Raw genomic sequence first — 27,302 nt, 5'->3', positions numbered from 1 at the left:
CTAATGACCAAGCAACTGCCATATGCTATCTCCCCTCATGCTGCATGTAAGCTCCACATGTGATGCTATGGCCAAAAGTACTAATGCAATCTACAGCTGTTCAAAGAGAGGTAGGTGGCAAAGGTGCAGCTGCTCCTGGAGTGTGGCTCAGTCTGGTGTCCAAAGGATGTTGATTAACTGGAGTGTGGTCAGAGAAGAGCTATGAAAACAACTACTTTGGAAAACATGCCTGATAGTGATAGACTCAAGGAACTCTTATTAGCTTAACAGTGAGCCACTTAATGAGTGCAACAAGAAGTCCTGTGGCACCTTGTTCTCGAAGATATAGACTAACACAGCTCTCTCTCTGATACTTGCCACTTAATGTTTACTCACCCACCATTCCTCAATGGAAACAAAGAAATAAATTACTAATGAGCTGTTCTGTCAAGCAGACAATAGCACAAGCTCCAATGACTGGCAGTTGAAGTTAGGTTAAGTTCAGACTAGAAATAAGGCACACACTTTTATACAGGGAGGGTAATTACAAGCAGAACAATTTACCAAGGGTTGTGGAGGCATTCCAGCAATGGTGATTTTTTTAAAATCAGCAGAATTTTTTTTCTAAAAGATCAACTCTTGAGCCAAACAGGAATGAGTTCAGGGAAGGGATGTGACCTGTGTTACAGACAGGAGGTCAGATTAGAAGATCACAGTGGTCCCTTTTGGTCTTAGAATCTATTAAGTTTCACTGCAGCTTCCACACATAGGCTTTGTGTGTGCTGGAATTTTAGTAGAGGGCTAAGCAACACTGTTGGCAAATTAATGTACCTTTCACATAAGTTCAAGTGCCTGCATATCCTTGAGACAAAATGGGTGAGGTCATGCCTTTTATTGGATCGACTTCCAGTGGTGACTGGTGAGGGAAATTCTGGGGGCGGGAGGATCCCCAGCCACATGTCCCTGCCCTGCCTTTGATCCTCCCTCCCTCCCCAACCTCTTCCTTTGGAAGCACTGCACCACTTCTGGTGAGGGCTGGAACAGTCCTGCCCCTCCCCTGGAGAGCAGTGTGAACTAGGAAGCTTGCACTACTCAGGGACAGGATGGGACTGCCCCCATAGTCATGGAAGTGGCACAGTGCTAATGTTGATTGCAGGGGGGTCAGACGCTGGGGGTTCATGTAACCCCCTGTGTACTCCCCCCATGTGTCACCCTGGCACTTCTATTGAAGAAGTGCTTACAAAGAGCTCTTCCTTAGGTCTGCTGATTTTGTAAGCTTGAAAGTTTCTCTCTCTCACCACCAGAAGCTGGTCCAATAAAGCTATAATCTCATCCACCTTGGCAGTGTCTACACTTACAAAAAAAACTTAAAAAATGGCCACCCTAATGGCCAAATGGAAGAATATTAATGAGGCACTGAACTGAACATTCAGCACCTCATTAGCATGCCGCCAGCCATGGAACTTCAAAAGTGCCACGTTTCGCTCACCTGTGGCTTGTCTACATGGGGGTCTGTTTCGAAAGGACCCTGCCAAGATCAAAATCCCCTTATTCCTATCAGATAATCAGGGGATTTTGATGTTAGCAACGTCCTTTCGTAAAGGACCCCCATGCAGACAAACTGTGGGAGAGCAAAATGTGGCAATTTCAAAGTGTCATGGCTGACAGAATGCTAATGAGGCACTGAATATTAATTTCAGTGCCTCATTAGTATTCTTTGATTTGGCCATTAGCATGGACATTTCACAGTTTTTTGTAAGTGTAGACATAGCCCTTGTATCTCTGATACGCTGGGACCAGCCTGACCAAAACACTGCATAACAAATGGCTGGTCAACTATCAACCAGAACCTGTGGCAATCCAGGCATGCCCAATGCTATTCCATGTGGGAACAGGAAGCTCTGGCTGTGACTATCTGCAAGATGAATGCTTAATCCCTATTGGACAATGGCCAGCTCACATCCCAAACTGACACATGACCTGATTTGCATGAGGGGTTCTGCAGCTAAAGCATGGGCACAGGAGCGGAGCGAAACGTGGAGCTACTCCCACATGCAAAGGCCATGTTCTGCTTGACTGTGGACAGCCCTATGAGCCTGTGTTCCCAGGCGTCAAAAATGTTCATAATTAAAAAACTCAAACCAAAGTAATTTAAAACAAGACCTGGCTAATGGAAGGCCCTACAGGGATACAGTTAGGCTTTATCCCAATGTGGGTAAGTGATAAGATGTTAGTATTTGCCTGGGTGGGTGGGTGGGGGGGGTACCAATGCTGAAGAATGACATCAATTTTTCAATGTTCCAGGGGAGTGCTACTTCAAAATGTTTGGCATGATTCACTACCCTGCATTTTAAGCTGGGGTTGGTGGGATATTGGGCAGTCTGGCTGAAGAAGAGAGGTTCTTGATGGCTCAGAGGAGGAGGGTAAGCAATCTTTGTTGGTTTGGAAGAAGTAGTGGGGAAGCGGCATAAAACTGCTGGAAAGGGGCTGGGACCCTCCCGCTATTCATGGAGCAGGCTAATGGGACAATACTAAACCAAGGAAGATTTCCTGCACTGTACATGTAGCTCTGAATATCTAATAATAAAGTTGGGGCCTGATTGATCCCGTATCAAATGGTTCCTCTCCTTTCTGCACAGCCAGCCAGTTGGCCTCATGTCTTGAATGTATACAAACACTGAATAGACAAAATCCTCAACCATTTACTATGGGTTGAACCTCTCTAGTCTGGTAACATCCGTGGTCTGGCGTGATTTTAGTTAGTCAGATGGCTACTTATCATGGGTGGGGCCAAGTTCCAGGCACACTCATAAGGTTTTACAGCCACTAGTCCTGGCTCTCTGGTCTGTGTTCTTATTTAGTTCTAATTTATCCCTAAATGTCTTCTAAGAGCCCACTAAGCAATAGAAGTGTTAGTAGTGCTGTTAGACAATATTCACCACCTACAGTTCAGCAACTTCTCTGGTTCTGCACCTGTCAGCTCCCAAGGGTGCTGGACTACAGAAGTTCAACCTGTACTGAATAAATATGATTCTTAGAAACAGAAATAACCTTTAGGGAAATAATCTGCTTCTAATACTTTATTTTTATGACATATATGTGTGCTAAAGCTACAAAAATTCAGACTAGAAATAAGGTGTGCATTTTTAACTATCAGGATAATGGGTAACCACTGGAGCTAGGGATTCTTCAACAGCGGAGTTCTTTAGACCTAGACTGGATATCTTTCTTAAATATATGCTATGGCTACAACAGATGTTACAAGTAGAATTTATTGGATTAGGCTGTCTGGCCCATATTATAGGGAAAGTTAGACCAGATTATCAAAGCCATAGTTTCATAGATTTTAAAGCCAGAATCCATGAAGTCAGAAAATACATGTTCTTTAATGCATGGGAAAGGTCTGTAAAAGATTGCAAGTATCTGCTTTGGATGTAGCCATTTACTTCATGAACTGTATTGCATCTGTAATATGGTGTATTTTGTGAAAACAAAATATGACAGCATATAATAATCTTTTCGATTACATAATTCCCCCTTGGACATAAATATGTGAATCCATTAAAATGTACACAAACCAAAACAACATAACTTTTTAATCTGAAATAGAAAAATATAATTAAGAAAGAGAAGTTTTATTAGGGCAATTTCACTTTATTTTTCCATACAGCAAGGTCAACTATAGCAGTAATAATAAAATAAGCATGGAAACAAATTGCAGCCCAGGACAGAGTACATAATTTGCAGCAACTACAAGCAAAACGTAAGTCTGTGATTACATAATAGTAAAACCAAGCACATCTGTCCTTTCAGCAGATGAAAGTTGCAGGGTTGCAAGTAAATGCAACATTATTAATTAATCAAGTGCGAATACTCAATTTTCCAGATAAAAATAATGGCCTAATAATTTATCTTTCCAGCTTTGGCTTACATAATCGCATGATTTCTTGAGTGCTTCTCATTCAAAGAGCAATATTTAATAGGCTTTTGTTTTTCACCTGCTAAAAGAACAGGACCATTACAATAAAAATAATCACATAACTACAGCTACAGTGTGCTGTTTGGTTTGCCTGTTCATGATTTAATTTTTGTGAAAGTCAATATTTGAAGATCCTTGTTTTGTGAACAATAAACCACTGAAATTGTCAGAAACTGCTTTGATTAGCATATATCCTTAATATAGTTGTTGATTGTTTTTTTTTGCTTTTGTTTTTTTGTTGTTTTTTTGTTGTTTTTGATACTTTAAACATGCAGTAGTTTTTGAATAATGTACGGAATATTTAATCCATGATTTCACCTTGATGGTTTGAAGTACCTGTTTATTAAATTTTTTTATAATAATGATTTTCAGGCAGATTTGAACCAGTGGAGCTTTTGTCAGTCATGAGATCTTGGAAGGATGGTATATCTTTCCAGCTGAAAAAATCCTGGCAAACTACAAGCTGTCCACATAAAGCAAAGCAACTTTTTTGAAGGGGTATGGAGTGCTAACTCTGTGCCACTTTTGCAAGCAATTTTGTTCAGCCTGTCATTTTATTAGCCTTAACAAAACTCCTTGTAATTATAGACATTTTTATTCAAAATAAGATCTTACTATTATACAGGTTTCTCTCTTTTTTGACTATATACAGAAGTGCAAAAAGTCAACCTTCTCTCTATACGTTCCCACATGCTATACTGCAGCATAATCAACCCTCAAGAGTTTGCACACACGCTTTAATTCTTGTTACGTAAACTTTGAGTATTTGGATTATCAACAAAAAGTCCCTTGATCTATTGATTATGCAGCTTATTTATAACAAGGCCTGATATTCAGGGATTTCAAAAATATTTAAACAATATTTTAACATTTGAAATGGATACAGTAGAAAATAAATTTTATTCTAATATCTAGGAACTAGATTTTCTTATAATAACTAATTACAAACAAAATAAATCATCAAAATATTATTCAATTGTCTGCCAGGATTGTTGCAATAGCAACAACTGAACTTCTTACTTAGCAATGATTATATAATTATAAGATATCCATATAAAAGATCTTTGTTCTTTTAATGAAAACTAGACAAGAACTAACAATGACCGACGTTCTTACATTGTAATATTAAATCAGTAAAATATAAATCATTTAGTTAACAATAATACAAATACTCATGACACTACATGTAAATTCAAAACTGAATATGTTATGAAGAAAAAACCTACATTTTAATTTTTTTTATTTTTTGTATTTTGAAAAAGTCATCAGTAAAATCTAATAAAACAAAATTCTATAAACTGAAATGGTATTCAACTGGTAATAGAAAATGAAAATGATCTAATAAATGTATGAAATAAAAACTATATTTTAACAAGAAAAAATAAGCAATATTCTATAATGTAAGTAACTACAATAACATGTGAATTCATCTATACTTTCTTAACACAATTGAAATTACATTGGTATGGGTTTCAACCCGTAATGTAATAATCTAAGGCTTTAATAGATGTACAGTACAATCAGTAAAATCAACACATCATTCTTAAACTAGAAAGCATCTCTCTCAAGCATAAAAACTTGAAGTAAACTTGGAAGTATGGAAAGTTCTATAACTGAACTCTCACTTCTTCCACTCCATGCTATACTACCAGTGACCTGGCCCCCACTTCAGCAGTTTGCTGAACAGAGCAAAAATATCCTTTACTAACTGCAACATCCAAACCACAAAAAGGAATTCCTTTGGATGAATCCGTTCTTAAAAACTTGAATGCACATCTATTTTTATTATTATTTTGTAAAGGCTTTCTAAGGCTATGAGCAGTTAATCTGAAAAAAAAATCACATAAAACTCATCTGGGTATTTAACCTACCCAATTTCTATACTAATTAACATCTCAGTTTTTTCATATTTTGGTTTATCATGCATCTGATGTCAGTGCTTCTTTCTTCTTTGTTTAGAGTCACTATTTGGAAGCGTGACTTTGATGAAACAAACAAAAGTGAAAACCATCTCTACAAAGCAGTTATAGTCTTTTGACTTTTGACAGAGGCTATAAATAGAAGCAAAATAAGCTCCTCAAACTTTTTTGTTATTGTGTCTCAGAAATGGCCTTTCCCTTTTGTATACTGAGTTATTGAGTATAATATGCATAAATATTACACTACAACACCTTAAGATAGTTTTAATATATATTTATATGTCCAGTATGTGTTAATCTGTAATGATAGTATGTTTTTCTCTTCTCTATTTTTATTTAAAGGTACAATGGGCCATTTCTGAGACAGCTTTGGTTTTGAAACAGCACGGTGCCTTTGACTGAATAGTACAAACAACATAAGAAAAAATGTGGCTCTGAAAATAACACTGCAGAAATAATACTCTACTTTGATGTACAGTCTATGGCACTTCATGAGAATCCTTAACAACATGGTACTTAAAGCCATTGATGTGCTTTAAAATATACACAGTTGTGGTTTTGCTTGGCACATTCATCTCTGTCAGATACCTCCCTTACCACTTCTTACAATCTATTACATTAAAAATATTACTCTTAAAACAAAAATTACTGTGCATGCACGCTCTCGTCTATAATGGCAATTTTAAATACAAGGTGCACCTTCGTTATTTGTAAACCTTGAAAGAAATAAACTTACTTTAAAAAATTATATCTTGGTCTACAGACGTACCAATACATAATAGTTTTGTGATTACATCATAGTCTGTCTTTTCAAGATGACATACATGATTATGTAGGAAATAGACTATGTATGCATATTGAAATATATAGGCATACCTCTGTGCTAGAAAAGATAGACAATGTTGTAGATTTAGACGGTAAGATCACCTCAGCACAAATATCAATTCAATGTACAAAGTATATAGGCAACAGTGTGCAGTGGATTTCCAAGTTGTTGTTTCATCTTGTTAACATGCAGTATGTGGATGTCTTACTGCTGAGGGAGTTTGTGTGGGTGGCTTGACGGTATATACATTATGGCTAATGCTTGTGTCCTTTTCTCTATCCAAGCACACTGTCCTTTTCTCTTTAGTATGATCTAGAAATGGAAGCAGGCAGAAAGAAAATTAATTTAGCATTTTCATTTAGTTCTTTAAAGCAATCTCAACCTGATATAAATTGTTCATTAAAATCAAGAGGAAGTTTGCATAGAAAAAGACTACAGGATTGTGCTTCATTAATTCCTTCACAGCAAAGATTTAATCTGAAGACATAATAGACATACTATAAATATTGACAATGTATAATAAAATAGCATCCTTCTTGTATGGAATGTTACAGCCTCCTCTACCTACAATACTAATTCAGTAATTCAAAATATGATTTCAGCAGTGAAAGATCAAGGGAAAAATCTTTATAAGTGAAGTTGAGTAAAAGCTTCCTTCATGAAAAAGAGTTAGATTATAAAAATCTGGCATTATAATACCTAGGACTGTAGATCAAGCCAAACATATGCAAGTGTTAACTGAGCTTATATTCTCAGCGTGACCTCCTTCTACTACGTAAACTATGTCACAAAAACCTTAGGGTTGACAGTATTTACTCATTTACTGGCTTTGTATAAGGGGTCACATCCTGGGCCTACTGGAGAAAATGGTTACCCACCATTATACTGTTGCTCTTCCAGATGTGTTGCTCATATCTATTTGAGTTAGATGTGTGCACATACATGCATGGCTGACACAAATTTTCTGCCCTAGAAATTATCAATTGGGTTGGCTGTGGAGTCAATGCATGGCTGACTCAAGGACGATGTCCCTGAAGGCTGCATCCCATCTAGATTGCTGCAGAGTAGCACAGTGAGACATAAAAGTGTGTACAGAGGACCTGGAGAAGCACATGGTCCAAAAAGGCAATTGAAGAGGCCTGAGTTTGCATAGAATGGACCATAACAGGCAGCAAAGAAACTGTAGCAAGGTCATAGCATGTCTGTATACAGAACATGATCCAGAAAGAGATGGGCTGAACACAAAACCAGAAGCCCCTTCATGCACTGAGCAACAGCCACAAAGAGCTGAGAGGTCTTGCAGAAGAGCTTGGTCCATTCGATGTATAAGGCAAGTGCCTGTCTCAAGAGAATGCAGCTATTACTCCTGATGGGAGCTATGAGGTTTAGGGTAGAAAAGAGGAAGAAAAATGGTATGGAAGCTGGAGACCACTTTTGGCAAGAAAGCTGGATGAGGGCAGAGTTGGACCTTGTCCTAACGGAACAGCATGTACGGGGGCCCCAACATGAGGGCCTGAAGTTCAGACACCCTTCTGGCAGAGGTGATGGCCACAAGGAAGGCTACTTTCCTGGCGAGGTAGAGGAGGGAACAAATGGCCCAAGGTAAAAGTGGGGGCCATTAGCACCTGGAGCACCAGGTTAAGGTTCCAGGCTGGAAATGGTGAATGAACCAACAGCTGGAGGTGGTCCATGCCCTGGAGAACCCACCCCCACATAGGATGCACAAAAACATATTGCCCACCCACCCTGAGATGCAAGGCCAAGACGGCTGCCAGGTGAGCCTTTATGGAGGAAGAAGCCAAGCCCTGCCATTTCAGGGAAACAAGGAAGTCTACCACCTGGTACGAGATTGCACTGGCTGCACCAACAGGAGAAGCATGTCCAGTTGGTCAGGTACGAGTTCCGTGTAGACAGCTTGCAGCTAATAAGGAAGACCTGCCACACCAACTCCAAGCATTCCAGCTCGACAGGATTCAACCACAAATTCACCACACCATGAGGTGAAGGGACCAGAGAGCTGGGTGGTGGAGGGGAATGTGGTTCTGAATAATGAGGTCCAGAAGCAGGGTGAGTCAAATGGGTGGAAGCACAGCGAGCTCCATCAGTGCGGCGTACCAGTCCTGATGAGCCCAAGGCAGGGCTATGAGCATTATGTCTGCCTAGTCCCTGTGAACCCTGAGGACCACCTTGTGCATAAGGGAAAGTGGAGGAAAAGTGTAGAGTAGCCCTGGGGTCCATGGAATGAGGAATGTGTCCGCTAAGGAACCTGGGTGGAGGCCCCAGAAGGAGCAGAACCTGGGACACTTGCAGTTGCTCTGGAATGAAAGTCTAGATGGGGAAAGCCCAAATTTTGGAAGTCAGAGTGAAGGATGTCCACAGGCATTGTGCACTCATGAGTGACAAACTGTCAATGGGAGGTGGTCTGCCAGCTGGCTCTGGACCCCCAGGAGACAGGAGGCCTCCAGGTAGCTACAGTGGGCTATGCAGAGTTCCCACAGGCACAGAGCTTAACAGCAAAGCAAGAAGGAGTGTACCCTTGCTAGCTGGTTTAATACAGGGCCATAGTGTTGTCCATTAGAACCGCTACACATCAGCAGAGGAAATAAGGTAGAAAGGCCAGATAAGTCAGATGAATGGTCAGAAGCCTGCACATGATGTGGAGAGATAACTTATCTGCTGACCACACTGCCTGAGTCGTCAGATGCCCCAGTTGGGGCTCGCAGCCCAAAGTGGATGCATCTGTCACCAGGGACACGAGAATGAGGGGTGTGAAAGAGAATGCTGCTGAGAACATTCTGTGGACTCATTCACCAGCACAGGGCATCAGAGATCGGTCGCAGCACCCTGACTACCATGTCTATGCCATCCCAGCTGGGACAATACACCAAAGCCAACCATGCTTGAAGAGGATGAAGTCAGAACTTGATACCATGTATATCTCTGCAGCTATATGGCCCATTAGATGGAGGCATGTGCGGACTGTGGTGACTGAGAATTCAGACAAGGAATGTAGGAGTTGAGCAACAGCCTGGAAGTGATGATGGGGAAGAAGCGCTTTGGACTGGACAATGTCGAGGACCACTCCAATAAACTCTATGTGATGAGTCAGGACTAGTGAGGACTTTGCTGGATTGAGCAAGAGACTCAGCCTGTCCAGAGTTTCCTTGGTGAAAGCCACCTTAGCCTGCACCTGGCAGAATGAATGACCCCGCAGAAACCAGTCATCCATATATGGGTGCACCTTGATGCTGTTACATTGTAGGAAGGTGGCTTCTACTGTCATGCATTTGGTGAACACTCTGGAGGGTTGTGAAAAACCTGAAAGGAAGGCTCATAAACTGAAGATGCAGATGGCCCATGGTAAACCTGAACAGGCACAGCCCAAAGAGCAAGCTTACCCTGGAGGTGCAATGAGGGGCAAGGGCCTCAGTCTGCGCCAGGGAGCTCATCATCTCAATAAGTCCTTGAACCACCCAGTGTTTATCAGGTACAGACAAAGGGCCAGCCGGCACCAGATCACCTCTGGACAAATCCAGGAGGACTGAGCTTGATACAGGTAACACTGGGGCATCAGGATCACAGGCCCAGGGAGCATCTGGAGCCATATGCACAGACAGCGCTGAGGTCAACGGAACTGGTGCCAATGACTTAGAAACTTGGAGACACACTGGACAGCGAGAGCAGTGCCATGCCAGAGGCTTCGGCCAACATGAGTTCTTCTTCAGCACCAGGCCTGGAGCACAGGATGGCATGCTGCGCATCAAAGAACAGAGTGCAGACCTCTGCTATGGAAGTTGAATTGCCAACTCCATGAGGAACTGACAGAGCTGAAAGTCACACTGCTTATGAGTCCAGGGCTTGAAACCCCTGAAGATACGGCTCTTATCTGTCTGATGAGCATCACCCAAACAATGAAGGCAGGACTCGTGATGGTTGCTTGTTCACATGGACTTTAAGCTGGCACTGCACTGCTTAAAGCCTTGAGTTTTTTTTCATGCCCCTAATCCCTGTAGGGGAGAAGGCAAGAGAAGGAGACACCTTCCTTAACTGAGGACTGCCTAACAATAACTAACTAGAAACAATAGTTATGATAAAGTATACTATTTACAACCATTTACACAAGGAAAGCTAGCAAGCCATGGCATAGCAACAGTTACATAGACACAATACCAACAGCCTCTTGGGCACTAAGAAAGGAACTGGAGGGGACTCGTGTCAGCAGGGTCATATATAGGCTCCGCAACTGCACCACTCCAGGGTACTCCACAGCCAACCTAACTGGTAGTTGCTAGGCGAAAATCTTTCCAACAGCCATGTACATGTTTGTGTGTACATCTAACTTAAACAGATAGGAGCAAGCACTCGAAGAACAAAGAGTCAGCAGGTGTTAGTCTCATTGACTTGGTCAGGGTAAAGATTTTTGGGCAATAGTTTCAAAAGTTCTTAAGCAACATGAACTACTAGAAGTCCTGTGGCACCTTATAGACTAACAGATATTTTGGAGCATAAGCTTTTGCGGGCAAAGATCAGCTTCATCAGATGCCATCTGACGAAGTGGGTCTTTGCCCACGAAAGCTTAAGCAACATAGGAGGCAAAGTCCCAGTGAATTTTAATCAGATGGAAACACTTAAGTGACTGTCATTTTGAAAATGGTATTTAAGCTATTACACCAATAAGGTCCATTAAAATCACTTAGAGTTAGGTGCTTGAGGCCTTAAGCCTAAGTCACTCAGACTATTTTTTCAAATTTTCAAAAGCACCCAACAGAATAATAAGGAATTCGTATGATTCCATATATTAAATCACTAGTACCATCTCACCTTACTTAAAGCATTCTGTTTTAGCACCTCATTTCATTAAGTGCACAGAGAGCCAAAGAGTGGCAATAAAAAGTAGAAAGTGAGGAGGGGAAGACAGTGTTTTATATAAGGAGAAAATAAATAGATGATATTTATTGTCACTGTTGTAGTAAGGCAAACAGCTTAGTGTGCTTGTTTTTTAAAGGACTGGACTACGACTACAATAATATCTGCAATCAGTTCATCCAGGATAAAAGTTACAAGGGTATGAGTACTTTTCCTTCATGATTAATCACCAAAAAGTGTCAAGAATAATTTTCCCCCTTTCCTGAAGAAAGATTATAAGAAGGGGACTATGAAAATCATTAAAAATAATGGGAGCTAGATGCCAAAATACCACAGAGGATCTTGGCCAAAGTGAATGGTAAGATTCTTTTTACAGCTTGACTCTGAATAAAAGTACCACTTACTGAGACAGGGTGTAGGAATGAAGCTGTATATATACTTGCTGCAGCTATTAAGTTAACCTAGTTGTAGTTAGATAAGATACTATACCAAACCAAAACAAAAATGAACAGTCCAAATCACAGCTTTAAATTAGGATTTCATCACAGAAAGATTGGGGGAAAAACCCAACAGGAGAAGTCAATTAAAAATGTTTCTTTGTGAAAAAGGTTAAATTACAAAAATTTGACATATAATATCTAGGTCTTCAGATCAAGACAAACATATGCAAGTGTATACTGATCTTATATTCTCAGCATGACCTCTCTCTACTATGTGACCTATGTCACAAAAATACCACACATAATTTATCATAATTTGGCAGTCTGTGTTCAAGAGAAGCCACAAGCTGAGTTAATGTGAAGAATAAATCCTCATTCTCAATTGCAGAGGCTTGCTTAATAGACACCGTTATTTAATAGGTCTTTCAAAAGCAACTCTCAATAAAGCTACCTGTCCCACATATGGCCCAAGGTGCATAACAGCTAGTGGTGTCTCTGTCCAGTCTCAAACAATAGCTAGATTTGCCTTTAATAAACTCTGGTTTTATTAATGAGAGTTCCTTCCAAAATAATACTGTCTTTGTCCCATGCTAAGTTTGTCTGGTTCCAGGTTTACTTTCCTCAGAAGGGCAGCAAGATGTTGCTAGAAGCTGAAGCCCATTCTAATTAGGCGGCAGCATTCTCCAGCTACTCTACACTATTTGAAGGGGATGAAACCATACAGGAGCTGCAGGTTAATTATTGTTAATTTACCCGGGTAGCTGAGACTTAGATGTCCGCTCTCCACACCTGCCACAGAGAGTGAACAGTAATTAACATGGTACTTGCAGTTTCCAATTCCAGCTAACAAAATGGGTGTACTAGAGCAAATACTGATGCCCAATCACGTGCTAAGAAGTTGGGGAGTACCTTCCCCAAAACATCTTGTGTCCTTCAGGCATGAACATTAAAGTTGACACAGTAACTGCATCTTTTAGAAGTGGCAAGCACAGGGCAGATAAAAAGAATCTGAGTTCATTAACTCCTGAGCCCCCTGAAAATGGGAAGCTAATGTTTAAGAAGCAGGTCAAACAATTAAGGGTGAAATTCAGATGGCTGTAAGTAAGACCATTGGCTGAGGAAATCACTGGCAGACTGGCTTGCTCAAAATGGTCACCTCACCATCTGACATTAGGGAAAGACCCTCTGAACCAACTCCAAATAAGCTAGCATAAAGGGTATGGTTACAGGTGGAATGGGGAAGAGATTATCTTTTCCATCATCATGTATATCACCTGCACAAGTAAAAAGGAGGGCACTCTGGTAAGTACTGTGTATTAGAGGTTACCGAGTAGCTGCTATGCAGAATTTGTGTAATCTGTTTCTGAGAAGAGGGGGGTTTTCAGCTTTCTGCCTGTTTCATCCTTGGCTGAGAGTGTCAGCAAAGGGAACTCTTGTTGTCTAACTCAACTGAAACCACCCCCACATACTTATCTGTTTCTGCAATATTTTTTTGAAACCCATCCCTATATGAGCATTGTGACTGACATGTGCCAGAAGCTGGGTAGTGTCTTCTAGAATATTTTCACATATTCTTAATTTTTTTAAGAATCCAATCTGTCCCTGAAAAAGTAAAGTTATGCACATGCACAGAATATGAAAAGTATGCAAGCCATTCATTGGAAACTTACTGTTTGATGACAAAATGTCTACATCTGTGTAACATACTTGTGGCTAGTCAGATGTTCGGCAGATATTATGGGTATCTATAGGTAAAAATTTAAACAATGAACAACATGTGCAATAAATCAACAATACATACAACATTTTATTAAAGAATATAACAGCTCAGAAAAGTTGGGATCAGCTGGGAGGTGGTGGACTTTATACTATAAGGTATAGTCCGCGGAAGGGCTAGAGTAGCAACTTAAAACTGAAAAACACTGTGGTAAGTACTGTTTGACCAATGTAAATAAGTATTATTGTTTGTTTAGAAAGTAAGAGAAGTTAAAATCTACAAAAGTTCATGCAATGCAGTAATTGAGAGGAGCCCTTTTTGTTGGCCGACACAAAATTCTGTGATTTGGGTACTACACTTAAAACAGTTAAACAACTTCAACCAAATTTTGCACAGAGATCATTAACTTTGGGGGAGTCTACTACTGGGTGCCAAACCTAAGATGTCCCGCTATGCTGTTTTCAAAGTGGGCAAAGACCCACAGGTGAGCTGAGATGTGGGTCCACATCTCCTATAAAAATGCGGTACAAGATTTCAAAGTTGGGCACCAAAAAAGGAAGGCACCCCAAAGAGTGAACAATTCTCAGAACATTGGTCTTTGTCGATAGAATTTGAAATGGCTCCTAAAGTTTATCAACTCATTTTCCATAGTACCGTGTACAAATAAATCCTCAAAATAATATTTAGAAGTAGCAAAGAAGCACACAAGCCAATCATCTCTCTGGAGCCTGATCCCGCAAAACCTCCAATGGGTGGCACATAGACGGAAGTCAGTGGGAGTGCATATACACAAGCCTTGCAGAACTACAAATGTTAAAGGTATTGTACATAAATTGTCATCACACACAGGACAGGGACGTGGAAAGATATATTTAGGTACAGGAAAAACACAATTTGGTACTCTTTTTTCAAGGTTAACAGCTATTTACGGTCATACAAGTTACATTTCCCATCAGCTAATAAGTCTGATATATAAACCCACAAAAGAAATGGAGGGTGGAAATACAGTTCTTAAACTAAATGTTTTCAGTGGTGGTTGTTTTTTTCTAATCTCTAATGACTTTTCTTTACCTATCATCTTTATATACTTTTACAGCATTGCCAACTTGCACAGAAATGTGCTTCAAGCATAATGAAGCTTCTCATACCATTTTTTCTACTGCTGCAGGAGAAGATGTTGCACCCAACTGCGTAGAAGCATCAGGGATAGTGCTGTCAAACCATACCAACGACCTTCAACACCAGTCAGTCAATGAAGATGAAGGGTCAGATCTTCAGACCTTTCGCATGCATGGGCATTGCGTTGGGTGGCATTAAACAATTTCAGCATTGGTTTACATACTATATACATATATTATTTATATATGTATATATGGAGGTTTGGCTGCAATACTTTACTGAAGTGTGATGTGAGGGTCCAGGAAAAAAGTGCATGAAATGATCAGATTCTACAACAGAAAGATTCCCTCTCTTTGGGCAAGCGCTTAGCACCTCACAGAAAGAACAGGCATATTTTGTGGTTCTCCCTCACTTCAGCAGTTCTCAGGGATATGCAGGCTACACAATCAAAATTATCTGAATTGTGCAACAAATGACTCATGCTATTATGATGCGTCTGACATACAGTAGATTTATATAGCTGACACTTATTTACAAGAATGATACCTCCTGCATGAGGATACCTGGATATTAAATTAATTTTATTCTGGGTTAAATCTGTAAGGGAATTAGTTAAGCCTGTGGTGAGGAATTACACTCAATTTCTGTGAAGACTGACCAGATTATGGAACACTAATTAACACATGGGAATCCGATGTGCACTCTTATAAATCATTATACCAGTGTGCTTTTCAGGAATGATGGCTGTCCCAGTTCCTGCATATGTCATCAAAGTGATTACAGTTAGCTTAGAAACAATATGGTGCAAACAACGATGAAGAAAATTCAGGTCAAATACTAAAGGCTCTGGGCCTGGCCCCAAAGGAGGCTCAGATTCTCAAACTTCAATGAAAATTTATAGCACTCAACACTTTTTTGGAAGAGGCTACTGAGTAATAACATTAGTGTCCCATTTACAAGTGCAGTAGCCTGCAGGTGCAAACGTCTAAGTAAATTAGATTTCAGGCACAAATACTAGTGTTCATAGGTCTGACTGCCTGACTGGATATTTAAAAAGTATGCAGAATTTAATGGAAGCAGATTTTTAAAATCTTAGCCTTAAATCTTAGCACAATAACCCTGCAATTAATTCTGAAAGATCTCCCACAAAACTGGAAACTGAGTTAAGGACATTTTTTAAAAACAAGCAAAAACCCCCAAGGCATTTGTGGACCTCGCAGTACACTGACTGAGAACATTGCTTGCATCTTAGCACAGAATTTGGTTCTCTGCTTTTAGTACAATGATAATGTACAGGAATTCTAAAATTCTTGTGTGGGCTGTTACATTTATTTCTGTGTAGATTTAAATAGAAGAAAAAGGAAGTGGTCTTCAGAATATTTTTATTCCTTACATTTAATGTTCAACTATGATGTAATATAAAACAACAGAATTTGAAACAACTGCTTTAGCTAAAACATGAGGCCAGCTTCCACCCTCATTTATGTAAGTGCTGTTTCCACTAGAATAAATAGAAGATGCATCCATGAAAATGTGGCTCACAACATTTCTAAACACCATTGTTTGTGGCAGTACAAGAAGAAATTTAACTGAAGATTTACCGTGTTAAGTGTTTGTTTTCATATTGTATGCCATATGCAACAACATTCATGGTGGTAGTTTAGAAGGAGCTTAGTCAAGTCTTAAAGGACATTTGGTTAGTTAAAGTTTGTCCATTATAAAATTAATAAAGACTTTCCTAAGTATTTCACAAGTTGAGACAACGATTTACAATTGTGCCCTGGGTGGGCTGAGCACAAATGTTTTTCCTTTGCTTTTGAAGAGGTCCAGACTCTTAAATTCCTTAGCCTGTAATCCCTCCAGGCACTTTGATCAGAGTTTTGCAAGCAAAAGAGCTGTAGGCTTTAGAATTGCATTCTATGTACTATCCCTGTCTCTTTAGATCTATGGAAAGAGAAATTAGGAATGTGGTCTAGGAAATGTCAAGACTGCATCAGAAAATCTCATGTGAAATATTTTTAGTGTCAGAGATGGAGCTGTAGCACCTTCAGAGCATGGACAAAATGCTTACTATGCTGCAACTCTTAGAGAGAATGTGTAGGCCAACAAGAAGTAAAATCAAAACCCCCATGCTCATTAAAAGCACCAATTTCAAGTTGTTTTTAAGGAACAAAGCTGTAAATTAGCAAACCTGGTTGGCTGTGGCTGTTGCAGCGAAGGGGACACTTGTGGCAGATGTTGTTGCTGCAGACACAGTGGCTGGCGTAGCACCGTGCACCATGGGAACTTTCGGAAGGAAAATCAAATAAGCCAACATACAGAAGAGTGAAGCAGTATGGGAACCAGGGCAACATGTGATAGAATAATTGAGCATGGTATTTATCACAGCAATAAGCCATGTGACGAGACATCATTGCCAGCAAGTGACATGCAATCACAGTGCAAAGCAGGACAACATTCCAGGGAAAAGGGAAATGAAAGAGGGAGAAAAGGGAAAAACGGTGTTACCATCAAATCAAGAAAATCAAGACAAAAGTTAAATTGTTTCAACATGAAATCAACAAAAAGATTTTAAAATGGCCTTAGGTTTACATTTTTATGTCTAAACAAAAACACAAACAAGAAAATCCAACCCAAGTATCTACCACACATAAAAATTGATCTGTTTGAATGAAGGAATATTTCTGTATTACTATAGTAAAATGCAGTATATTACTTAATACAAGACAGTTGCTAAACATAACTCACAGTCCAATCAAAATCCACTAAGGAAAAATGCGCAATTCTGAACACTATTATCTGATTTCTAGGTGTCCATGTCAATTAAATAAAACAACTGCATTTAATTGACAGGTGTTAGTGCAGAGGTTGTGATGGGGGGGATGGACTGATGCCACAGCTATAAGTTAAAACCTAGCAGTGGATTTTGAGGGTCTGTGAGCTGCACCACATGTTTAAGATAATCAAGAAACAAAGCTGGCACCTACCAACACTTGTAGCGGGTGTCATGCACAATATTGAGCCTGCCCATCATGCATTGCAACAGGAAGGTGGATTTGAAAAGGGAAAAGAATTAAAACAACCCATCACACGTGTAATTAGAAAATTTCATTTAAACAAAGAAGAAAAATTGTTATTATGGGAACAGTGGCATGTAACTGTCAGCACAATCAAATCACACAATAGCACAGTGATCAGTTAGAACTAGTTTTAAGTGAAGAAAAAGCTGATTGAACTGTGTGCTGGTGCATTTTGTTTGCCTTTATTTCTGCATAGTTTCATTTGTCTATAAAATATTACTAGGAAAAAGTCTCATGGCTTATTTCAAAATTCAGTTTTATCTGATTAATTTTTTTAACTTTCTGACATATTGTTAATGTAAAAATAAAAATGTATTTCTTTTTACTATATTTTATTAAGGTTAGAGGAAATGATCAAACGTGTTATTTATCTTTAATACCCTCAGGGTCAGCCAGCTCCCACAATTATGTTAATACTGACACTAAGAGTATAGGGAGATGTGCAGAATAATAAAGAATGAAGAGATGGGATTGCTGTTCTCGTTCTCCAATCCATATACATATAGGATCCTCCACACAGAGTTCTCCTTGCCTAAGACTCTCTTACGCTGCTGAGAAAAGGAGCGAAGAGTGCACAGGCTGAGATCTGGAGCAGGCTAAGGGACATGGTCCAACCGTAAAAAATGTACAACCAAGGGCTGTGATCTCTTTTTTGCAGTGGTCCCAAGAAGAGATGGGGCAGGGAGAGTTGGTGGGGGCCTATCAGGGGCCAGAGCTGATGTGCCTTGGTACTGCATAGGTGTTAGGACTAGGGCTATGTGAATAAATGATATCTTGATTCACTGGCAGTTCCAAAAAGAATATTTAAAAATGATTTTGAGTCTAAATAAATGTTTCATTTGAAATAAAGCAGTTTGTTTTGATTTGGAGATTTTAAATATTTTGATTTTTTTTTACAACTGAAACAATGTGGAAAATCAACCCAAATTCAAAAAAAGTTTTGGTCGACCTGAATCTGCTTGTTTTGCTAAATGTTTGCCCAGCTCTAGCAAGGGCAGTGATGATTTTACACAAGGTATTATTTACCATATTTAGACATTGTGTGGTAAACTGAAGACAAAGTGTCAAATTTTACTTTGATTTTCCTCCCTTTATCTTGTATTTTAAATGGAGGTTAAAAAAATACAGGCCTCTCACACAGCCCCCAGCACATCTTAAACAAGCTTGGCTGGAATTGTTTATATGCTGTAGGACACAATTTTAAATGGCCACCAGTTATGGGGTCTGTGGGCCCTATGACCTTAATAGAACATCAAAAGTATTTCAATAATTGTTCAGCTGAGAGAGATAATCTTGTAGTCTGTCACTCTCTTGTGCTATACAAATACTTATTAATTAATACCCACTGACTTCTCCAAAGAGACATCAATGTCAATACAAACACTGCATTTTTCGGCATGCCCAACTGCTAGTTTTCAAATCCCAGTACTCTGGCAGTCTGACTAGGTAAATGCCTTGCTCCACACTGAGAATGCAGTATCTGCTTTTTGGTTGTTGCTTCTTACCTGAAACTTCAAAATTAAGCATTATAAACAAACGGCCCAACTCTTCATGTTCCATCATGCTGCAAGTTATTGGAAAAGACCTTCTTGCCTATTTAACTACGTTAGATAAATTTACCTTCATAAGAACTAAAATAAATAATGGAGTTCTGAAAATGTGGATCATATGAAAATGGAAACAGACTCTCAATGACACTGTCTGTGGGAGCTACTGCTGTACTGTTAACTTGGAGAGACAGAGTGGGTGAGGTAATATCTTTTATTGGACCAAATTCTGCTGGTGACCGAGAGAGGCTTTCAAGCTGACACAGAGCTCTTCTTCCTCACTCACTCTGTCTGTCGCATATTCTGGGACCAACACAGCTACATTACCACTGCTTTCTATTACCTTAACACAATACGGCAATAACAAAAGGAAATTATTGCACCTCAGTGGTGATGCATATTATCTTCTGAGATATACAGATTCATAAGCAATGTAGCACTGGTTTGCACAATGCCAAAGCCATTTTCTTTTGGAGAAAAGAACAGTAATTAATATAATTACTGCTGGGGATAACATGGAAGTTAATGCCTGTTATTAGTAGAGGACACATTTAAGGCTATTGGGGAAAATAGCATGATTAATCCTTCTAATTTCTTTACTGTTTCTATTAAATAAAAAAGAATGTATATATTCATGAAATATGTTTTAAAGGATGGCGAATGAAATGAAAGGCCTTATCCAACTTGCTTTACTCACGTGTGAATTGCTACTGAAGTCAAATGGAATGCTTGGGAGAGCGAGTATGTTGGCTCTAGATTTGGCCATGAATCCACACGCTATGGACCAACTGATCTCAATTATACCCACACAAACTCAATGTCAATGAGTTTGCAAGAGTATTTCTGAGAGCCGTGACATCCTATGTTATTAAACACATACAAAAACCCTATTTATGGTGTTTTACATATTTTATTACACCTAGCATATTACGTCATTCCATGCATAATTAAGTGTACATGCTCAAAACAAGAGTTAGCTTTCTGTAAGGAGTCTCTGAAACATAACTGTAAAACTTTCACCTTACATTTTAGTTTGAATTATTATCATCATTAATGTTATAACCAGTACACACAGTTTTGAGAGGGATTTGCAGCAAATGAACACAAGGCAGCAATGAAAATACTAGTTAGGGTGCAATAACTTGCAAATATGAAGACATAAAGCAGTAGGACCCACCTGCCAATGATAAAAAATCACTTTTACTGTGACCTTAATGTTGATCTCAAAAGCTCTGATTTACCAATAAGAGTGTATGAACAGTGAAATTGCAAGTTCAAATGTTCCTAGGCATTTTACCACAAGGCAGCACTTGATTTCAAGCATGTGTTAATTTAACTGATTATAACTTCTCGGTAAATTATTCCTAGAGAGAATATAGTAATTTTCTTGAATACTCTGTTTTCACTGGGATTTTAGGCACTTCCTTTTCCTCATTATATATATTTCCTACTCCTGATTTGCTTTTTGCACTCAGTTTTTTTATTTAATTATATCTCGAAAGCACCACATACACTAGATTATCAGTAGAGAACACAAATGCTTCAATCTTCATGAAGAATTAGTGTTATGAAGCCTGATCCTTTTTCCATTAAAATTTCAATTTCTGGGGAGCAAAATTAATTCCCAGAGCTAGAGGCTCCAAATAAGGAAAATGTGAAAGAATGTGTCTAAATCCATCTCTAGTTAGGAAAGCACTTAGGGCTTGGTCCTGCTCGCACTGAACTTAGCGGCATAACTCCCTTTGTTTCAGAGTGGTGCAAGATCAGACCGTCAAACACATACTTTTTAATGGTGTTTAGTTATCTCAACTAGGCACCTTGTGGGATTTTTCAGACACACTTAGGCATCCAACTGCCATTCATTTCAAGCAGACTCACACAACTAGGATCTTCTGAGTATCTGATGGGGTGTCTCTCTGCTTCTCTAAATTCCTAAATTATTTGAAAAGTCTGGTCCATTATGCTTCCCTAATTGGCAGTCTCATTTGAAACTTTATACGCTGATCTGATGTCACACTGAAGATACACTAATTCAAACTGAACTGGTGAGATGGTTCTAATTTAAACACTAAAGCTGCGTCTACACGTGCACGCTACTTCGAAGTAGCGGCACCAACTTCGAAATAGCGCCCGTCGCGTCTACACGCGTCGGGCGCTATTTCGAAGTTAACTTCGACGTTAGGCGGCGAGACGTCGAAGTCACTAACCTCATGAGGAGATAGGAATAGCGCCCTACTTCGACGTTCAACGTCGAAGTAGGGACCGTGTAGACGATCCGCGTCCCGCAACGTCGAAATTGCTGGGTCCTCCATGGCGGCCATCAGCTGGGGGGTTGAGAGATGCTCTCTCTCCAGCCCCTGCGGGGCTCTATGGTCACCGTGGGCAGCAGCCCTTAGCCCAGGGCTTCTGGCTGCTTCTGCGGCAGCTGGGGATCTATGCTGCAGGCACAGGGTCTGCAACCAGTTCTCAGCTCTGTGTATCTTGTGTTGTTTAGTGCAACTGTGTCTGGGAGGGGCCCTTTAAGGGAGTGGCTTGCTGTTGAGTCTGCCCTGTGACCCTGTCTGCAGCTGTGCCTGGCATCCCTATTTCGATGTGTGCTACTTTGACGTGTAGACGTTCCCTCGCTGCGCCTATTTTGATGTTGGGCTGAGCAACGTCGAAGTTGAACATCGACGTTGCTGGCCCTGGAGGACGTGTAGACGTTATTCATCGAAATAGACTATTTCGATGTCGCAACATCGAAATAAGCTATTTCGATGTTGGCTGCACGTGTAGACGTAGCCTAAGGGTGCAGTGTGTCAATGGTGGATGTGGCAAACGTGGTCTAACATGCTGCGGTTTTGTCCTACATCTTTGCAGAGTTGCTCTAAAAAAGTCTCAGGTGAAATCTGTTACTTATCCCTCAGCTCCTGCAGCAGATCGTGGAGGCAGTGGATTCTGGAAGACTTCAAAAGGACAGGCGTCCACAGCAAGAGCTCTATCTGAACCACTTCAAAGTAAAGTGTTTTAGGTCCAGAGCCTCAGATATTTCCCTGTCGGTCACTGAAATCAGATACAGCTACGACAGTTTGGAATGGTGTCTCTGCTGTGTTGTTTTTATTATTGTCTTTTTTCTGATACCTCGCCACACCCTCTAACTACAGGAAAGTCTCTCTCCCTGCCAACACTTCACCTGCACCGACATTATGACAGATGAAGTCTGACTTACTGCACTTTAGAAGAAACAGGTACAGATTAAGGACTCAACTGCTCTATGTCTAAGTGAGAGTGAGAGCACCAGGAGCCTTCCCCCACAGTTCTTTTTACCGGGATCATTACAAAGGCTCCAAATTAGTATCACTAGTGGCAACTCCTAACACCAGTCTGGAGAGCAATGAGAATGTGGCACCATCTTTACTCTAACCAGGCCTGAAAGGAATCATGTGATGCACCTGTTTGAAGGGCAGCAGAGATGTCACTCTGGTGTGCACTTTCCAAAGCCCATAAAGGCTGGATAGTTATCAATGTGAAACACAAGGGATATATGCTAAAAGGCCTTGATCACACCCCCAAGAGACCCTGTTGCATAGGAGTTGGGACACAGCTCTAATCATGGAGATGACTTGAAGGAACCTGGAGATTTAGCTACTACGCATGTCCCTGTTTTTAACTCCATTCCCCTCTTCATGTGAGGCAGCCAGAATCTGAGCCCTAGAATGTGTAGGGGACGTCTAGGTGTCTTCGAAACACAAATCCAACATTTTTGCCAAATTCAACCTAGATCAGAAGGCCCATATAAGGTTCTCCAAACCACAAACACCCTTGAAGTACAAATCCTGAGGATAATGTTGCCATCTGGGCCCTCTTTGTTCTGATAAATTTCATCAAGAAGCTATAAACTCCAGTTATTCATTGAGGCCTAATCCTGAATGGTTCTGAGCCCCCCTGACTCCATTAAACAACTTGAAATGTGGCAAGGGCCTATTGGACATTGACATGCCTTGTCAACGCCATGGGAAGATAAAATGACGGGACTGATGGCATCCAAAACTCCTAGGAGTGGGACTCATGTGAACTTCTCAAGAATACACTGTAGATTCCCCTTCTGGCGCTGCTGGAAACTGGCTGAAAAGTTCTATTTCTGCAGCTGTGCTGATCTCACTAACAACAGTGATGCACAGACAAGAATTAAACTAATTTTAACTCCATAAAAACTGGGGAGTGGGCACAAATAGAAGTGAAAAGTTTTATTTTAGATGGAACCAATGTTGGTTTAAAGTTTCTATAATGATGTTAGAACAATGGAAAACTAGTCTACCCCTTAAGAGTAATTTTTAATTTAAAAAAATGGAAAACAGAATTAGTACTGTACTAACCGTGAAACAGTTAACCCACCCCTCTGACTTCAGCATCCAGAGTCACAGTGGCATTTCAATGCGTCCTGCATTTCTTTCTTAAGCCAAATGCCTGCCGACTTCAATATGAAGTTGCCTGAGTAAGGACCAAGATAGGCCTCATACAATTATTGACGTTCCCTAATGTGATGTAAATACAATTCTATTTATACAACTGGCATTAATGAGCCCAACAATAATGGCCTGATTCTGTGTGGTCTGAAAGTGCCAAGCCCCATTTATTTAAGAGAATCTGAACACCAATCAAGATTCCAAAATATGTGAAGCCTGCAAGATGGACAGTAATTGTCTACTCTGTAAACACATTTTAAGTTTCTCTTAAACATGTATTAGAGGCCTTATCAAAAGACCACTGGAATCAGTAAGTGTCTTCCCACTTACTTCAGTGGACTTTCAATCAGGCCATAGTTACCCAATGGGCTTCAATGAGTCCAGGGTAGTTATGTTTAATATCAAGCAGCTGTTTTTCAGATGCAGATTAAATGTATACATGTTGATTGAATGACAGACTACACCATCAAAAGTAAAAAGATAATCATGCTGATGTGACTGAAAGATGTCAAAAATGGTTAGGAAACCATTCTTCTGTTTGTGATAGCCAGTGGTCTCATTTTTATTACCTATATTTTCTGTAAATGTCAGCTCTTTACAGTGAACATTTGCCCTTCACACTTTTACTAAAATAATTTATAGAAGAGTTTTAAATAACTTGGAAATATGGCATTTATGAAGCAAGAACCATACCAACTTACTATAGATCCAATCCTGAAGACTTTATGCAACAAAATTGACTTCAGCAAGATTTCTTTAGAAGCAATGAATGCAGGCTTGGGCTCTGCAACAATCAATCTCAATCATTAGGTATCATTTTATCATTCTTGATGAAAAAAAACTGGGAAGAGGGGGGCGGACATTTTGGTGTCTGAGTCTCCTGATTTCTTTTGCAGGTACACTCTCAGTGTGCTTCCATATTTGTCAGAAGCTGGGAATAGGGGTGGATCACTTGACAATTACTTGTTTTGTCCATCACCTCTGAAGCACCTGGTATTTCCCACGGTCAGAACACAGGACACTGGCTCACATGAACCTTTGCTCTGGCCCAGTATGATCTGTCTTATATTTTTATATTAGTTTAGCTGTGATGCTATCTAACTGTGCATTTTATGATCACTAAGGAAAATTCAAAACCTCACAACTTTACAAAATGATTTGGTCCAGAAGTACTGCTGCTAAATAAGTTATGGCAAAGGGGTCTTACTGCAAAAAGGAATAATACAAAACAGCTCAATAGATGTACAATAAAGTATTAATTAGAAAGAAGAGAACAGATTTCAGAATCTGTTTTGAAATGATAGATCATGTGCTTCCAAAATATTGATTTTCAGAGATTGGAGAACACCTTCCCAGCTTCCAAGACAAGCATACACAGAAAGAGCATTCTACAAGAGCCATACCTGATCCTGACACCTTAATTCTTACACTTTCTTAGTCTAAACAAAAGACACCCGACTGCAACTGGGCATATATCAATGATTGTTTGTTAGTACAGATAGCTTTAGAAATTTATTACAAATGTTGGACAGTAATTTTGTGTCATACTTTGCACTACAAAAACTAAAGAGATACTTACCTGGTGGGAGGAAGGCTGTATGCTGTTGTAACTGCATGTTGGCAAGAGCTTGTTGGTACTGGAAAATACCAGTATTAAAGACTGCAGTGGCACCATTGGTTTTTTCAAGCGCAGGCCTCTTTGGTAATGGGGGAAGTACAGCTTGAGGAATTCCCTGAAGAGTGAATGAGTATAAAATAATAAAGTCCAGTCCAAAAAAAAAATCAAAAAAAAAAGAAGAAGAAAAAATCAGTAGAGGGCAAAAAAAGATTCAGGCAGCATTGTGTTTATCCATGAGCAAGCAAGCACAAGAACAGACTTAACTACCAAGTAAAAAGGCAAGGTAATGGCTTTAAAAGGAAGCATTACTTTAGTCTGACAATAAACTAATATAAATAACTATACTGGAGCTCTATGTTATAATAATGTACTAAAATATTATAGAAAGCTTCAGATTTTCAGTAAGAAGCAATAATATTGGGGAAAAAAGCTGCACTGCTAGCTCCATGAGGATTGACAAATAAAAGCAATGTTAATAGTAATCTTATAGAGTGAATGAAACAGGTGAGATATTAAAATCATACCCACAGTTCCCAAATTCTAACTAGACGTGCAAAAATGTACCAAAGCATGCTGGTATTTTCACATTGCATTACAAATGTTAAATCTACATAAGAATATCACTAAGCCATGCCAAGCAAACAGATACACAAATACACAATAATAAATACAATTTTAATGTCCTCCAGTTCTTCATTTACAACATTCTAAAGGGTGGTTAAACTGAATGTGGGCTGCTGCGCTTTGGGAACATTTGTTCGGCATATACATTTATGTGTATATAGTGTCCTTTCCCACTAATTGGAACAGGAAACCACACTCAGTTTTCCATTGTATTTCAACAGTTTACAAAAGAATAAAAAACTTGTATCTACAATAAAGCTACATGCCAAGCTAAAAGGTGAAAGGTCATAGTACCAGGTCAAAGGTTGCCTCGAGGGGTCGCTTCAGTGATTTGACAGCCGACTGAGTCTTAATTAGCAGGCAGCGAGCACATGATGGCAATGGGCCAGTGGGGTTCAAGCGCATTAACATAAACAGCAAGCAGAGGTGCATCATGGGGGCAGCAGTGCATTTTTGGGTAGGTGAGAAAAAACAAATAAAAAACAAATCATCGGAATGCCATATACAACGAATAACAAGACTAAGCATGCACAATAAAGGCACTACTGAGTTGTTATTGTGAGGTTACAACCTCTATGTAGTTAATTACAAACAAGATAATCTAACAGAAAAGAGTGAAAGAAGGAGAGAAAAAGAGAGTCTGCCTTCTGTATTTTTGCTCAAGTATCCATAAACAAACATGGAAAAAACACCTCTCTCATGTTTATTGTACTTTGCTATGGATCTCAAATCCTGTTTTACATGAAGTAGTACTTAATGGTCAAATCATGTTGTTGTGTAAATATATAGAACAACATTAACAGCTAAGCAAAGAACAAAGACTGAACCCATTTAAATCAGTTTTAGATCACATTGAAAATTTACCTTAAGAACATATTTATCAAACAGCTTGTTTGTACTAATTTCTAAAACTTTCAAATGTACTGTTGATTTCCTACTCCATGTAACTGCCATATTTAGACATCCCTAGTTGTGCAATTATTCATCAGAATATAATATTTAAGATAAACAAAATATGATCAAAACTCCCTTAAATAATGCCGCAGTCTATTTGCTTGAAAATCTACTTTTAAATAGTTTCAGATCACATGTTTTTAAATTAAGTCACCTTTAAGCTTATTCCTGGTGGTACAACCCACCCCA

The 27,302-nt window shown here is 39.5% G+C and overlaps 1 protein-coding gene across 18 annotated transcripts in view; it reads right to left on the bottom strand.

Annotated features, from left to right (window-relative positions):
* Positions 1-3,612: 3,612 nt before the first annotated feature.
* MBNL1 (muscleblind like splicing regulator 1) overlaps positions 3,613-27,302 on the bottom strand; it is a 198,896-nt gene continuing 175,206 nt past the window's right edge. For 11 of the 18 annotated variants that reach the window (XM_075003923.1, XM_075003937.1, XM_075003922.1 and 8 more), the window contains 6 exons: positions 26,454-26,507; positions 25,497-25,650; positions 17,833-17,868; positions 17,037-17,131; positions 13,680-13,754; positions 3,613-7,015 (listed from right to left, as the gene is read on the bottom strand). In XM_075003923.1, the coding sequence (XP_074860024.1) occupies positions 13,698-13,754; positions 17,037-17,131; positions 17,833-17,868; positions 25,497-25,650; positions 26,454-26,507 (396 nt within the window). In that variant the 3' untranslated portion in view covers positions 3,613-7,015; positions 13,680-13,697. The remainder of the gene's footprint in view (positions 7,016-13,679; positions 13,755-17,036; positions 17,132-17,832; positions 17,869-25,496; positions 25,651-26,453; positions 26,508-27,302) is intronic. The other 7 variants (XM_075003924.1, XM_075003930.1, XM_075003925.1 and 4 more) reach the window with 4 other exon arrangements.

The sequence above is a fragment of the Carettochelys insculpta genome, chromosome 10 (genome assembly GCF_033958435.1).
Source record: "Carettochelys insculpta isolate YL-2023 chromosome 10, ASM3395843v1, whole genome shotgun sequence".
NCBI classification, from domain to species: Eukaryota; Metazoa; Chordata; order Testudines; family Carettochelyidae; genus Carettochelys; species Carettochelys insculpta.
This window is presented reverse-complemented; position numbering and strand designations above follow the sequence as displayed.